The 15,770-nt window shown below is 49.1% G+C and overlaps 1 protein-coding gene across 50 annotated transcripts in view; it reads left to right on the top strand.

Annotated features, from left to right (window-relative positions):
- The window catches only part of KLC1 (kinesin light chain 1), a 56,232-nt gene that overhangs the window by 11,839 nt on the left and 28,623 nt on the right, over window positions 1–15,770 (top strand). For all 50 annotated transcript variants that reach the window (XR_012494490.1, XM_074326817.1, XM_074326818.1 and 47 more), the window contains 5 exons: window positions 5,641–5,739; window positions 6,145–6,406; window positions 8,557–8,787; window positions 11,314–11,392; window positions 11,837–12,062. Coding sequence is in view for 49 of the 50 variants with exons in the window: in XM_074326817.1 (XP_074182918.1) it covers window positions 6,146–6,406; window positions 8,557–8,787; window positions 11,314–11,392; window positions 11,837–12,062 (797 nt within the window). In the remaining variant the exon portion in view is untranslated. The remainder of the gene's footprint in view (window positions 1–5,640; window positions 5,740–6,144; window positions 6,407–8,556; window positions 8,788–11,313; window positions 11,393–11,836; window positions 12,063–15,770) is intronic.

Here is a 15,770-nt window from a genome sequence, read left to right as displayed (position 1 = left end):
ATGTGCGTGTAGTGTGGCTGTAGAATCACAGGTGCACCAGAGCAGAGTGGGGAGAGCGTGGGTTCTCTTCCTGTTCTGGGTAGTGGGAGCCCAGGTCCCTTCAACTGTCGGTCTCCTCTGCTGTGAGTGGGAATTACAGTGAGGGTTGACTGAACTACTAACTTAAAGACTGTGTTTTGTTCTTATAAAACGACATGCATACAAAAATTCTCCTGAAATGAAAAGGCTAGACAGATCTGAATTCTTAATATACGTATTACATGTATGCTTTTTTGGTTCTGTATTTATCAAAGTTATATATGTACTTTTGTACTCTTTGTGTGTAGGTTAAAAATAATGCCTTTATTTTGGATAGTTTAGATTTACAGAAAAGTTGTGAAAATAGTAGAGGTCGTGCATAGCTGCTCTCAGCTTTCCCTGATGTTAGCATCTCACACGTTTGTGACCGCTGAGGCACCAGCGCTGGGACATAATTATTAACCAGACCCCACATTTTATTTGGAACTCACGAGGTTTTCCCTAAAATCCTTGCTCAGTCCCAGGACCCCTTGCAGGACCCCTGTCACATTGCATTTAGCCATCACTTTTCCTGCTGTGACAGTTTCTTAGACTTTTCTGGTTTTTGGTGATCTTGACAGTTTTGAGAAGTACTGGTCAGTATTTTGTGGAATAACTTTCAGTTTGGGTGTGTCTGATGTTTTTCTCCTGGTTAGACTGGGGTTATGGGTTTCGGAAGGAAGACGACCGGGCCCGATTTTGGTTTCTAAAACCATTCTGCCATCAAACAGACCGGGCTCCTGGGATTAATGTTGCTTCTAGGGTTGCGCGGCGAGGTCACAGGATGAGCCTGAGCATCCTTAGTACCAGAAAGTAAGGAAGCGGCCCAGAAGTAAAGGGATGGGAGCGTGGCACAGGGACACAGGCGCCAACTGGAAGAGCTCCACGGGCCGAGGCTGGAACAATTGGAGCAACGAAGTAAATTACGTGGTATTTTTAGCAATTAGTATTATTTAGGTATAACCTAAAGTAGAATGCGAATACCCACAGTCCACATTGATACAAATGATTAAATAAATAAATGAGGGAAGAGGCAGGCAGAGAAGAGACAGTTCTCCCCGAGGAAGAATTCTGGAGAGCTTGCTCACACTCCCTCTTCAGGAGTCTCTCCTCCCACCTGCCCTGCTGAGTGTGGCTGAGTGTGGCTGTCGCTTCCTGAGGGTGGAGTGTGGGGAGGGATGGTGGGAAGGGGCGTGGACGTCCTCTTACACCGGGGACACCTGCACACACTGCCTTGGCCAGGTGACCAAGACTGACGCCGTCAGTCGAAAGTCAGGTTGGGGACACGAACGCTTGCCGTGATGTCGCGAGAACAGTGCACACGGTTTTGAAGAGTCAGTTTCTTAGTTTCGTAAGATTGAGTTTTTGCCACTCACTTGCTTCCCTTTCCCTTCATCTCAGAAGTAACTGTTTTCAGTTCTTTTCAGTGGAATTAGGTTTTTCCGTAATTACCACCATTTGTAAATAACATGCTAATGTTGCTCGCAAGTTTGGACCGACCTCTTTCTTGCTTCTCCTGCCACTGTGGAGGTGCGCCGTTTCATCGCCACCACTCCGTGTGGGATTTGTATTTTAATTTTGGGTGGATGGCACCTTACCATTGATGTCTTCTCCCCCCCCCTTCTTCGGCCTCCCTACCCCCCACTCCAGGTCAAGCCGTTGTTTCTCAGTCTAGTTGTGTAGGACACAGCCCCCTGGCCCATGCTGGTGTTATGAGCCTTGTGCTCCCCCCTGGTTCAGGCAGTTGCTCGTTGGTCGGCCGCTCACACTGGCTGCCAGCCACTCACGCTGGTCACTGGCCACTCATGGTGGCCCACAGCAGCCCACAGCAGCCGGGGGCAGCTCATGCCAACCTCTGGCTGCTCACGGCAGCCCAGCTCTAGGGAGAGCCGTTGCTCACAATCTTAGCTGTAGAGGGCGCAGCTCACTGGCCCATGTGGGAGTCGAACCGGAGACCTCAGTGTTAGGAGCATGGCGCTCCAACCACCTGAGCCACCGAGCCAGCCCCTCCGTTGAGGTCTTTATGACTGTACACATGCCATAGCCGAGTCATCTAATAAACCACGGTTACTTTTCCTGTTCAACCTTTTGTTTTCTTACACGTTAATAATTATCTGGTTTTTATTTCCTTTTTTAGTTAGTGCTAATTCCAGCGTGGTTTGTAGCACTTGCCCTGGGATTGGTGCTGTCTTGCTCCCCGTCCCTGGCAGTGGAATCCCCGACCCCACCTGTGTCGTCTCTCTCCCTGTATCCAAGTTTTTCTCTTTCTTAACTCCTCCCTTTATTTTGGTTGAACACTTCTTCCAGTAGCCCTAGAAAGGGTGCACAGAAGGTAAAATTTTTTGAGATCTTGTATGTCTGAGAATGTCATTTTTCTGTTTTCACTGTTGATTGAGAGTTTGGCTGTCTATAGAATTCTAAATTGGAAACACTTTTCCTTCAGAGTTTTGAAGGTGTTGGTTTAATTGCCTTTTGCTTCCAGTGTTGCTCTTGAGAAGCTTGAAGCCAGCCTGATTGTTTTGCTTTTTTCTACATGACCTTCCCTTTTCCCGGGAGCATGTAAGATACCACAATATTTTTATTTTCTTAAAAATTTTTTGTGTGGTTGTTAGTCCAACTCCTGTGCCTAGGACAGTGTCTGGCATAGAGTTGGGGCTCCATAAATACTGACTCAGTGAGTGAATATTGCTGCCTTTGGGCTGGGGGTGGGGTGTCTCACCTTCCCTTTTGGAGGCGAAGGCCTGCCTGCCAGTGCCAGGCCAGGTCTAGCCTCTCTCTGTGTTGCCCGACTCAGTGCTTCTTGAAGCTCTCTGCCATGTTTCAGAGGACATAGCAGCCGTCCTGCTCAGTTTAAAGCATCAGCCTAACGTTCAGAATTGTCCACTCCCAAGTTTGTCAGTTTCCATCTGCCCCAGCAGCAGTTAATTGTTGTAACTTTGGAGATTTCTCTTTCAATCACTGGTGTGTTAGAGTAAGTAAATCTCACTCCTGTCACAAAGAACACTCTCCCGTGCTCATAACAGCTGGGAGAGAGGTCTGCTACCCAGTGAGACCCCAGGTTACCCCACCCGCCCCAGGCTCTGCCCTGGTCTCTGGATTCAGAATCCATGCTTGCACCGCACCTGCCATCTCACTTGTCAAGGGAGCCCCCCACCCCCAGCTTCAGGACTCTCATTAATTTTCCTTTAAGAATAAGTTTAAAAAAATACCCTGCCTTAAGTGGCTCTTGTATTTTTGTGTGCGCATAAGTGATATTTGTTACTTTTGTCTATGGTTAAAGCCTTTGCACGTGTGTGAGCCTGCGGTGCGCTGTCACCAGTGTCGTTACGTATTCCTGAAGGAATTAGAACTGGGGTCCTTTAAGTGTATTTCTTATAGCTAATTGAGGCATCCCCTGAAAAGTGATTGTCTTTTTCATTTTGCTTTTTCCCCTGCGTATAAGTCCTCTCTTTCATGATTTTTCTACTGCTATTAAAACCCTCTGCCGCTCTCCCCTTTTTTCTCTTTTACATGAACCGAGCTGCCCTCTCTTCCCTTCTTTTCAGCCACCACTCAACACATAGAGGGTGTGATCCTGACCGTTGTTGTAACTGGACAGGATTTACTCTTCTTAGACAAACTTTTCCTGTTCATACCCCAGGAGCTTTTATATTCCAGGGGTGGTTTGAGGAATGAAGTTGTTGTCATGTCTTACTAGGTCTAGAGACTTCCCTTTCCACCCCCCTGGGTTGATGTTGTTGGAAAAGACTCTACGACGTTGCTGGAAGGGTTAGGCTTTCCCAGGCGAGGCCGTGCACCTTACGCTAGCAGAGCGCGGGAGGTCAGAGCAGTGCGTCTTTGATGCCTTGTTCCGGGGCCCTGGCACTGAAGCCTCTTCCATTTTCTCACCACTGCCCCGGCCCTACTCACCCTCACCCCAGACTCTTGCCTTCAGAACGCAGGTATCCTGGGGCCTCACTCCCCTCTAATTCTCTAGTCTAGTCTCTCGTGCTGGTTCACAATGACCCACAGCCTGATCCAGCTGCTCACAAGCAGTGGGCACTTTCCACCTTGTTGCTCCCACGCTGGCAGTGCCCTCCGCACTGGCTTGGAGAAGGTGTGCTCACTTGATGAGACCGGCCTCCCATCCAGTGGAAGTGTCCGCCGCCCCTGTGCCTTCAGATCTTGGTACACGTGGTGGCTTGGCTTGCTTTCTCCTACCAGCCTACGTGCCCCGAGGCGGAGGCCCCGGTCAGTCTGGGTATTCCAGGGCTTTCTCAGAGTGCACTTTAGTAACATGCTGTCTGTCTAGTTTGGGAAAGAAAAGAATAAAGGTGCATCATTTGGAAATAATGCACAAATACTTCACTGTCAGAGGGGGAGAAGAGGCCTTCATGTTTAGTTTCCCCCTTTCGCTAGGGACCCCTGCTCTGGCGGTCCCTCGCGTCAACTTGCAGGAACCGTAAGCCGAGCTCAGATCAGATCAGCACCTTAGTATTGGCTCCGCTCACTGGACACGGTCCTCCCGTCAGCAAACGTTCGCGTAGCGTGGACTGTGTGAGAGTCTGAGGATGAGAGGGCACGCTTCCCAGGGGCTGGCAGTGGGCGCAGAGCCGCCAGCTCAGTACGACAGCGCCAGGAAGGGCCGCTTTTCAGGAGAGCTTGTGTTCAGGGAGGTGTAAGGTAGTGGAGCTGCTCTGAAGGCAATGACGTTGACGTACGAGTGTAATCTGACTTTGTCCGCGTCACTCCTGAATGGGCTTTCTTTTTTCTTTTTTTTAAACTTTTATTTATTTAAAGGTTTTCCAGGACCCATCAGCTCCAAGTCAAGTAGTTGTTTCAATCTAGTTGTGGAGGGTGCAGCTCATAATGGCCCATGTGGGGATCGAACCGCCAACCTTGTTGCTAAGAGCAATAGGCTCTAACCAACTGAGCTAACCGGCCTCCCCCCTGAACAGGCTTTCTTTTCTTTTTTTAAAATAAATTTTATTGGGGAACATTGTTTCTCCAGGGCCCATCAGCTCCAAGTCATTGCCCTTCAATTTATTTGTGGAGGACGCAGCTCAGCTGCAAGTCCAGTGGCCGTTTTCAATCTTTAGTTGCAGGGGGCGCAGCCCACCATCCCATGTGGGAATTGAACCGGGACCTTGTTGAGAGCTCCCGCTCTAACCAACTGAGCCATCCGGCCGCCCCTCCGGAAACTCAGTGGCAGCTCGTTGTCTTCAATCTAGTTGTGGAGGGTGCAGCTCACTGGCCCATGTGGGGAACACTGTTGGTCAGAGCCCACACTCAAGCCAGCTGAGCCGTCCAGCCGCCCTGAACGGGCTTTCTTGATGGTCACAGTTCGTAGCCTTTTTTTCCCAATTTAATTATGGGATTTAAAGACACACAGAAGTGGAGGGATAGTGAAAAGAACTACTGCTTATTGTCAGCAGCCACCGCCATTTGTCTGGTGCTGTTTTATATGCCCCCAGCCCTTTCCATTTCCTTTCTCGCTGTAGTATTCTGACGTCAGTTCCAGACGCTGTGGTTTCCTCCTCTGCTCTCTCGGCTGGTCTGACCCAGTGGGTCCTCCTGCTCATGTCACTCTCTTCCGTGTTTCAGACGGATCTAGTCCTCCTCCCGCCACTCTGACTGTTCCTGTGTTCCTTTGCTGGTTTTCTTTCTCCTTCCAGCTGTGACCACGTCTCAAGGCTTTGTCTGGTAAATATGTTACCAAGAATTTATTGTCCCTTCTGCAGTTAGTTCATTCAGGGAAAAAAAAAGCTTGCAAACATTCAGAGAAAATTTAGTTCACTGAGGCTATGTATTTTGGAAATGCCATTTGGGTGTTTTGCTACTTTTAATCTTTGGCATTAATTCAATTGCTGTCATTTCTTCCATAAAAAAAAATTCAAACATAAGCCAGAAAAGTAATTAAATTGGTCTGCAAAGGAAAAACAGAAACAGTACAAAATATAGTATTCCAAGGTAATAAAAATTACACATATTTATTATTCACCTATAAAAATGTTAATTTAAAAGTATTCACATGTGTATTTTATTAAAGATGTAATGTAAATTAAACCCGTAATGGGATGTCTAATTTTTTTTCTTTTTCCGTTCTAGAATGTATGACAACATGTCCACAATGGTATACATAAAGGAAGACAAACTGGAGAAGCTTACGCAGGATGAAATTATTTCTAAGACAAAGCAAGTGATTCAGGGGCTGGAAGCTCTGAAGAATGAGCACAATTCCATTTTACAAAGTTTACTGGAGACACTGAAGTGTTTGAAGAAAGATGATGAAAGTAATCTGGTGGAGGAGAAATCAAACATGATCCGAAAGTCCCTGGAAATGTTGGAGCTTGGCCTGAGTGAGGCACAGGTAGAAGTGGCCGTGTTTCAGACATGCCTATGAACTTGGCAGGATGGGGCAATGGAGACTTCGTGTGAAATATGCAGCTTAACTAAACTAGAGGGAAGCTATTTATGGAATAACAGATCAACCTAGATGTGTGTTATAGAAATGATGGTTGATTTGGGCATGTCTAAATTTAAAAAAGCAGAGCCCACATAGGGTAACCCTGTGTGTCCTTAGGATTTGATTGGCCTGCACACATCAACAAACAAAGCCAGTGGCTTAAACATCATAGACGCGTGCGAAACAAACACCAAGGGAGGCCGCCCCTTGTAGACAGGGCTATAGCTGCAGTCATCAGGACGCTCAGGCCCCCTCCTCCTGCTGCTCTCCTCCCAGGCAGCCTCTCCTGGACTGAGCCAGAGCTCCAGCTGCGACCACAGGGCCCCGTTCTTGATGGGGAAGGGCAGGAAGGGCAGTGCCTCCTCCCTTTACTTCCTCCAGCTTGGGTACAATACTGCTTAAATTCCTTGGCCCGAACTTGGTTCCATGTTCACACCCAGTGTGAGGGAGAGTGGGCACGTCATCTTGCCCACTTGAAATGCCAGGTTGGTTTAAGCCTAAGCAGGAAGGGAGCGTGGGTGGTGGCTGACAGCTAGTGGCCCCCGCAGTACCCCAAGACAAGATTGCCGGTGTGTTTGACCAAACTGCGTTTCTGTCGTGCTAGATGGAGAGATGAGACCCCTGGAAATGCCCAGGTGTCCCCTCCCTGCAGCTTTTGGCTCAGCCAACAGATTGTAGGTCAGTCAGTGCACTACACATGGCTCTTCCTCTCTCAGCTCTGTTTTTGTGGGGGGTGAAGAAAGCAGAAGTGCAGCTGCTGAGGTCCCAGTTTCTGCTTTCACGGAGGAAATCACGCTGTGCAAAGTGACTGCCTGTCCCTGGTTCTAGAATTCCTCATCCTCCCATGTTATCGCCTCCAGTTAAAGGACTAACTTCATGTAGTTATTGTGAATCTATTGCTTTCCAAGTTATGTTGTTGAAAAGCGGTATGAACCTGAGCATCCTTTTTAGTTGGGCAGATGTTAGTGTTAAGAAAAGAACGCCCGCCTGCTCGTGCTTCGGGTTCTAAACCTCGGAGGGTGGTAAAGACAGAGAGGCACGGGCGCGGCTGAAGGGAGTGGGCTGGAGCCAGCTCCCCATTCTCCCTGACATTTCCCTGAGCAGGCAGAGCCCCGGGGGGCCCCCGGCAGGTATGACACGCACCTGTGCCGATGGAGGTCTGCCTGCCCCTTCCGCACCCACTCTCACAGGGTGAGCTGCACTCGACACACATGAATGCGTGTGCACGCGCCCTCACGTTGGAGACGGGCTCGGAGAAACTGCCGGAGCTGTCCAGATACAAAGTGCAGAAAACAGAGCTTTATCAGAAGAGTAGCTGCGTGTCTGTTAGTGCATTTGAGATGCGCAAACAGAAAAGAACAAGTATATTTTCTATAGATGTTCTGAGCACGTGCCATTTTTTATTACCTTCAAGTGTACAGAACAACATAGTGATTAGCCATTTACACCCTGACAGCGTGATCACCCCCCGTCTACTACCCCTCTGACACCGTACATACGTATGTGTGTATTTATATACAGACAGACACACACACAGACACACAGACACACACACACCTATATATGTCTCCATCTGACACCCTACAGTCTTTACACCATTACTGATTATATTCCCCACACTGTATTTCACATCCCCATGACTATTTTGTGACTAATTTGTACTTTCTAATCCCCTCACCTTCTCCCCCACACCCGTAACCCGCCTCCCATCTAGCAACCATCAGCTTGTTCTCTGTGTCTATGAGTCTGTTTTGTTTATTTGTTTGTTCTGTTCTTTAGATTCCACACATAAGTGAGGTCCCATTGCACCTGTCGTCCTCAGTCTGATTTATTTCACTCGGCACAGTGCCCTCCAGTTCTACCCTTGTTGTCCCACAACACACTCCTCCTTATCATGGCCGCCCGGACCTGTGCCTGAGGGGCGGAAGTAGCAATAAGTGGCAGATTGCCTTCTGTGCTCTGGAGACCGTGTCTGCAGGTGTGAGCTACAAGCACAGCACGCTTGCACATTGTCGGACAGAATGCTGCCGTGCTAAACTCTCCTGTCTGTCTAGGTCATGATGGCTTTATCCAACCACCTGAACGCCGTTGAGTCAGAGAAGCAGAAGCTGCGTGCGCAGGTCCGTCGTCTGTGCCAGGAGAACCAGTGGCTGCGGGACGAACTGGCCAACACGCAGCAGAAGCTACAGAAGAGCGAGCAGTCTGTGGCTCAGCTGGAGGAAGAAAAGAAACATCTGGAATTCATGAACCAGTTGAAAAAATATGACGATGACATTTCTCCATCCGTAAGTGGCTCTGTCAGAATGCGGCACTGACAGTTACACGGACAGTCGGGAGGTTGTTTCAGTAAAGCTGTCAGTGTTTTCCTGTCGCCTCTAGCGACTGCATTTAACAAGGTCAAGGATTGTAGTCTTGGGACTGAGGCCCTGGGCGTCATCCATTTTCTCTCTGTCGTATTCTTTTCATATGTGTGTTTTAGAACAATGGTCAGAAAATGTGAAAATACTTTGTACATGTAAGGTACAGGGCAGAGAGGTGGAGGTCTGAACGTCCTGACCCAGTGCAGTCTGGCTTCCATGCCCATTGGGCTGCTGGCACTCTCCTTCAGGTCAGCAGTGACCTATCCAGTCACCGTAATCCAGACGCAGGGCTCACTGGAGCTTCTGGTGCTGTGGGCCTTGACTTTGCCTCTGAAACCCTTCCCTGCACCCAGGACCCCGGCTGGGTCTCCTGCTCCTTATTCGTGCCTCCTTCTTGGCCTGTCTCGTCAGCTAATCTTGTGCCTAGAATGTTAGAGTTCCCTAAGGATCTCAGGTTTTCCCTTTTTCTGTTGGCTTTTTTTGGATGTTTATCCCAGTCTTGATTATTTTCATTCACCATTTATTTCTGATTCAGTTAACTTTAAAAAAAGCCCTTTTCATTTTAGGTTCACAGAGAAGTAGAAAAGATAGTAAAGAGAATTCCCATATACCCTCTACCCAGTTTCCCTAAGGTTCCACATCACATTCTGAACGAATGTTTTTTAGATGCCTGCGTGTGCTGGGCATGTCCACTGCATGACCTGTGTTCCAGTGAGTTCCACATTGCGTCTCCATCCTAAGACTGTTGGAACCGTCTTGTGCATTGCACTGGAAGACCTGCGCTACCCCATGTTGTCGTCGGCCGGGGCTGCCATAACTAAAACTGAATATTGCCTGGCTTAAACAGCAGACCCTTCTCAGTGCTGGAGGCACTGAGTGCAGAAACCACCACACGGTTGGTTTCTGGTGAGGACTCTTCCTGGCTTGCAGAAGGCCACCTTCTCGCTGGGTCCTCACATGGTGTGGTGGGGCAGGGGGAGAGCACACTCTGGTGTCTCTTCTTATTGGGGCACTAATCCCACCATGAGGGCCTCAGCCTCGTGACCTCATCGAAACCTAAATCTCTCCAAATACCCAGTCTTTACCACCACACTGGGGGTTAGGGAATTCAATGTAAGATTTTGGGGGGACACAGTCCATAGCACCCTGTTTTATTAGGCTTACTATTTCTCCCTTGCATCTCTAGGTCAGGCGGAACTAAATGTGTTGATTTAAAAGACACACTGCTGTAGGCTACTGTGGGAATAAGAATGAGTGGAGCTGTGGTGCCAGCCTGTGGTTCACCAGAATCCTGTAACGTTGGGCAGTGGAGCTGGCTTCACAGCTCAGACTTTTCAGACTTTTATTTTGAAAAGCTGTCTAGTGTGGAGAAGCGATGCAGTGAGTAGCTGTGCCTCCCCTTTCGGGGTGTACATGAGTGATTGTTCCTCCGAACGTGGTCCTCACGCCTCCTGCCACATTCCCCTGCTGTTGCTGGGGGCATCAGCATGAGGACACTCCCATGGAGCCCAGGGCTAGGGTCAAGTTCAGGAAATGTTACACAGGCACAATACTTCATCTGCCTTGCAGTCCGCATTCTGCTTTTGCTAATTGTCTCAGCAGCGTCCTTCTAGTCTTTTATTCACTCCAGTTCATGATGCAGTTCAGTATCACGTGTTGCACGTGGTTGTCATGTCTATTTAGTCGTCTTTCCTCTGGGAGAGGTCGTTTCCAGTGAGAGTCTGTCTGTCATGACATTGTCTTTAGAGGGGTACAGTCAGCACTCGTAGTCCTTCCTCAGTTGGGTCTGTGATGATTCTTCTCAAGTGTAGTGGCTCCTGCATCCCAGACAGGCCATTATAAGGGGACGGGCGTGTGTGCTTCTCAGGTGATCCCTTCCATGGCTGAGCGGCTGTGTCCCCAGGGGTGCTGTTTCTCACCTGGTCAGCTGTCTTCTGTTTCCCCATTGCGAGGTCACTGTTTGGACCCTGCACTAACCACCGGGCTGTGGAGACATGAGTCCCACCTTGTACAGCTGGGAGTTTCCCGAGTGCTCTGAGTCCTGAGTGGAGGTGGTGGGCGGGAGGCGTGAATCCAGGCTGCAACGTGCACAGATGTGCCATTTTCAGGTTTTTACGTACCTGGTTTTCAAATAAAATTGGTTCAAGTAAGGGTTTCCCTATTCTGTTTGAACTTCCTTAGAAGAGAAGAGGAATCTAAATCATAGAGCTGCCATCCTGGTCTGTTTCGCCAGCCCTGGCCTGCACTTAGTGTTTTGAGTTGTAGTCAAGCAGTGTTTTTAGTGCTCTTTACTAAATTGATGGATAAGCCAAGTTGTGGATAATCTTATATTTGATCTGAAAAACAGACCATCTTTTCTAAGACGTAATAACATGAAATTTATATCAAAGGTTTATAGTACAGGGTTTATGGTACTCGTAAGACTGAGATTGTCCCGGGTCGGTCTTACAGGAGGACAAAGACACTGATTCCACCAAAGAACCTCTGGATGACCTTTTCCCGAATGATGACGACGACCCCGGGCAAGGAAGTAAGTGGGGAGCAGCGGTTAGATGTCAGCATACCCCGTGATTCTGGGCATCCGTGCATGCGGCCTGCCTCGCAGAAGCACATACGTGCCCACGTGTGCTTTGTGTTGCCCAGAGAGTTTCAGATCGTTTCCTCATTAGGATGTAGTAGTAGTTAGACCAGCCCCTTGGAAGCAGCCGTGCACACACAGCCCAGCTGCCGTCTGAGGGTTTGTAAACTGAAAAAGGCAGAATTCGTCTTCTTGGTGCTGAGAGCAGTGTCGCTGCACCGCCGGGCCCATCGTGCCCCCGCCAGTTCCTGAGCCTACCCAGCTCGCCTGGGGAGTGTGGGTGGGTTTCCGGGGATGGGCGCCCCTCCGGCCTGGACCAAAGCCAGAGGAGGACACTGTGTTACCGGGTGGGTCTGGGTGGTCTCTTGGCACCTCTGAAGCGACGTGTCTCTGTAGTCCAGCAGCAGCATAGCAGTGCAGCGGCCGCCGCCCAGCAGGGCGGCTACGAGATCCCCGCGCGGCTGCGCACCCTGCACAACCTGGTCATCCAGTACGCCTCGCAGGGCCGCTACGAGGTGGCCGTGCCCCTCTGCAAGCAGGCGCTGGAGGACCTGGAGAAGACTTCCGGCCACGACCACCCCGACGTGGCCACCATGCTGAACATCCTGGCACTGGTCTACAGGTGAGTACTTTCACTGTGTCCACCTCCGGAACTTGCCCTTAACGTCCATTTCTATTTACCTGTATGAGCTGCTTTTCTGACCTTATCATTCACTTCTCTCCAAATAGCCAGCGGTTAAATGAAACACATTCAGCAAGCTCTATGGCGCGGGGGTCACCCCATGGCACAGATGCTCCTGGAGCCACCCAGTTCAGCCTTTTTAGAACAGCCCACATGTGCCCTGCTCTCTGGTTAAACTAAACTCTTGATTTCTTCCCACAAGACCCTGTGCCCAGTTATGCCGGCCAGTGTCCTCCCCACCTTTCTAGGGCCTTCCTTGTGAGCGCCCTCCCCTGTCGGAATCCAGGCTCCGCTCACCGTGTCCCCCGGTCCTGTGACACTTGTGTGCCACGCTTGGCAGGGGGGTCATTAGAGTTCTGTTCTCTCCTCTCCCAGGTAGTGAGTCCTGGGTGTCGAGAGCCAGGCTGTCTTCCGTGCCCACCTCTGGAATCCCTCTGCGTGTTTCCTAATGTAGAAGCCTTGGTAAACACGGTGACTGGAAGCAAATAGTTTGCCCTGTGGCTTTGGGGCCCTGTGTCCGCTCGAGTCTTCTTGCTGAACTAACCTGAAATAGAGCAGATCCCATGAGCCGGGCCCGAGGAGGGAGAAATTACTGCCACAGCAGGATAGGCTTCCTGTGGCCGTTCCAGTTGTGTGGGTTTCAGTTACCTGCTTCATTTCTCCTCATTGGTTTGGTTGTTTCAATTCAGCAAACATTTTTGAGACCCAAGCATATGAAAGACTTTGGGCTGGTTCCAGAAGGCCTTAAGGATGAAGACGAAATTCTTGTTCTGAAGGAGGAGCTGGGTCACTGAACTGGAAGTCAGGAGAATTCAGTTTGTATATGCTAAGTGGCCACTAGACACCCGCTGTTGTCTAGAGCGCTTAACTGTCTGAGCCTCAGTTTCCCCCGATGGAAAATGGAGATAGTTAGAATGCTCGCTCAGAGGCCAAGGGGATGTGACACCTGCTACTGACTGGCAGACGTGACATGTTCAGAGACCAGTGTCTCAGTCTGTTTCTAAAGGAACTTAAAATTCTGCTCAGAAAACAGACTGTTATTAGGTTGGTGCACAATTAATTGCAGTTTAAAAGGTTAAAAATAATTGCAAAAACCGCAGTTACTTGTGCACCAACCTAATACAGTCATATGTAATTTCCGAAGCAGGAGACTGCGGTGTTAATAAAATAACACCGAAGTGTGTTCGTGGACAGAAAGGTTCCTTCCCGTGGAGAGGATTGGGAAAGGGCTAACGGAAGCTGGGAGCGCTTTCTGGGCCCTCGAAGGCTGGGTAGGACTTTAGCAAGTGCAGATGGGTGTGTCCGCGGCACACCTGAACCGTTTGGCAATGCTCGTTGGTACCTGAAGAGTGGTAGTAAGAGGTGGCACTGGCAGGGGCTGGGCCTGGCCAGGGAGGCCCCGAGGGCTGGCTGAAGTGTGCCTGTGGGGAACAGCAGGCCCTGAGCTGTGTCTTAGAAGAGTCATTTTTGGGGGGGTGGGGTGCACAGGACAGAATGTGGGCGGAGCCTGGTGGTAGGGGGGCTCGTGTAGGATCTTGGGGGTGTGGAGATGGGAACCTGAGTAAGGAAAGGGGCAGTGTGCAAGTGAACAGGAGAAACGGCTCAATGAAGAGAAATGGAATAATACAGCCAGCCAGCCACAGAGATGTGATTCCTTTAAAAACACACAAAAAAAGTCATTTCCCATAACAACACTTCCACAACTCTGCGCTTGTCAGCAGGACAGTCTTTTTCATGACTGCATAGTACTCTGTTTCATGGATATTCCTGAATTTTTGAGACAATTTCCTATTGATGGACATTTCGGTTTGCAGATTTTTACTGTTAAACTGTAGGAATTCCTTAGTTACAGGGATTTGCATGTAAAATCTGGGTAGATTGTGCTAAAATTCATTCCAAAGAGGTTTTTTCCACGAATGTATATGCCTACTAACAACCTGAGAATTTCTGGCCAACACTCGATATTATTATAATTAAATAAAATAGAAAATGCACGTAGAACATAACTGGCTTTTTGCTACTGTCATACGTGAACATGTGGTCACAAATGCAGCACTGCGCTGGGTCCTGGGAAGCCCGTGGTCTCACTCGAACACTGTAGCGTGAGATTCCTCATGTCAGTAAAATGAAAAAAAAAGAGCTACATGCATGCTCACATTTATAGTCAATATTGCGTCTTGTAGCTGTACTGTAATTCGTTATGTCATCATTCCTGTATTAAGGGACATTAATACTACACTGATGAGCATCTTTGTAAGTCTTGCTCAGGATTTTGGATTTTTTTTAGGACCAGTTCCTAAAATATTTTACATCTTATCAGCTGCTTATCAACAAACCCTGGAGGGTGGAGCCAGCCCCAGCTTCCGCTCCGTTACCCACCTGGGCAGCCTTGGCCCTCTCCTGCGCCCTATCGATAGGGACCTGCAGCCTCCTGTTTGAATTTGTACTTTGGTTATACATTTGTAGTTGTTTGTGTCCTTCTCTGAGTGTTGTTATCTTGCCCACTTTCTGTTAGGATTTGAATGCTTACCATGGTTTACTTGTGTTTTCATTTTGAGTTCAAATTTCCTGGTGGGCTTGTTAAATGAGTGCTGGCCCATCCCCAGCATTTGACCTAGCAGGTCGGGGCTGGGGCTGGATTCTGACAGGGTCCAGGTGAAGCTGATTGCTGTTGGTTGGGGCCACACATGAGTGAATAGCTCTTTTTTTTTTTTTTTTTTTTTTTTTATAGATTTTATTGGGGAAGGGGAACAGGACTTTATTGAGGAACAGTGTGTACTTCCAGGCCTTTTTTCCAAGTCAAGTTGTTGTCCTTTCAATCTTAGTTGTGGAGGGTGCTGTTTAGCTTCAAGTTGTTGTCCTTTCAGTCTCAGTTGTGGAGGGTGCAGCTCAGCTCCAGGTCCAGTTGCCGTTTTCTAGATGCAGGGGCCACAGCCCACCATCCCTTGCAGGAGTCGAACTGACAACCTTGTGGTTGAGAGGACACATTCCAACCAACTGAGCCATCTGGGAGCTCAGTGGCAGCTCAGCTCAAGGTGCTGTGTTCAATCTTAGTTGCAGGGGGCGCGGCCCACCATCCCTTGCAGGAGTCGAGGAATTGAACTGGCAACCTTGTGGTTGAGAGGATGCGCTCCAACCACTGAGCCATCCGGGAGGCAGCTCAGCTCAAGCTGCCGTGTTCAATCTTAGTTGCAGGGGGCGGAGCCCACCATCCCTTGCGGGACTTGAGGAGTTGAACCGGCAACCTTGTGGTTGAGAGCCCACTGGCCCATGTGGAAATCGAACCAGCAGCCTTCAGAGTTAGGAGCATGGAGCTCTAACCGCCTGAGCCACCAGGCCGGCCCTGAGTGACTAGCTCTTGGTGTGACCCTGCCACTGGCTAATTAATAGTCCCTGACATTTTATGACACATCACAGTTTATGAGGGTGATCAGTGTACCTCATCTCATTATTTAGCTGCCACCACACTTCTAGGCAGTTGGCTACTAGTTTTTGAAACTATTTCATACTTGCTGACTTGCACAAAATCTTTGAGCCAGTTTCTAATGTATGATCTGATGATTGAAGAATAAAAAGGTATATTTGGCCAGAATTGATGTGCTTCAGTGATCTGGGAAGTCCTACGAGCACTTTCCATGTTCTGCAGGG

Source organism: Rhinolophus sinicus, linkage group LG03 (genome assembly GCF_036562045.2).
Source record: "Rhinolophus sinicus isolate RSC01 linkage group LG03, ASM3656204v1, whole genome shotgun sequence".
In the NCBI taxonomy this organism is placed as follows: domain Eukaryota; kingdom Metazoa; phylum Chordata; class Mammalia; order Chiroptera; family Rhinolophidae; genus Rhinolophus; species Rhinolophus sinicus.
The sequence above is the reverse complement of the archived record's forward strand: the minus strand, read 5'-3'. Positions and strand labels throughout refer to the sequence as shown.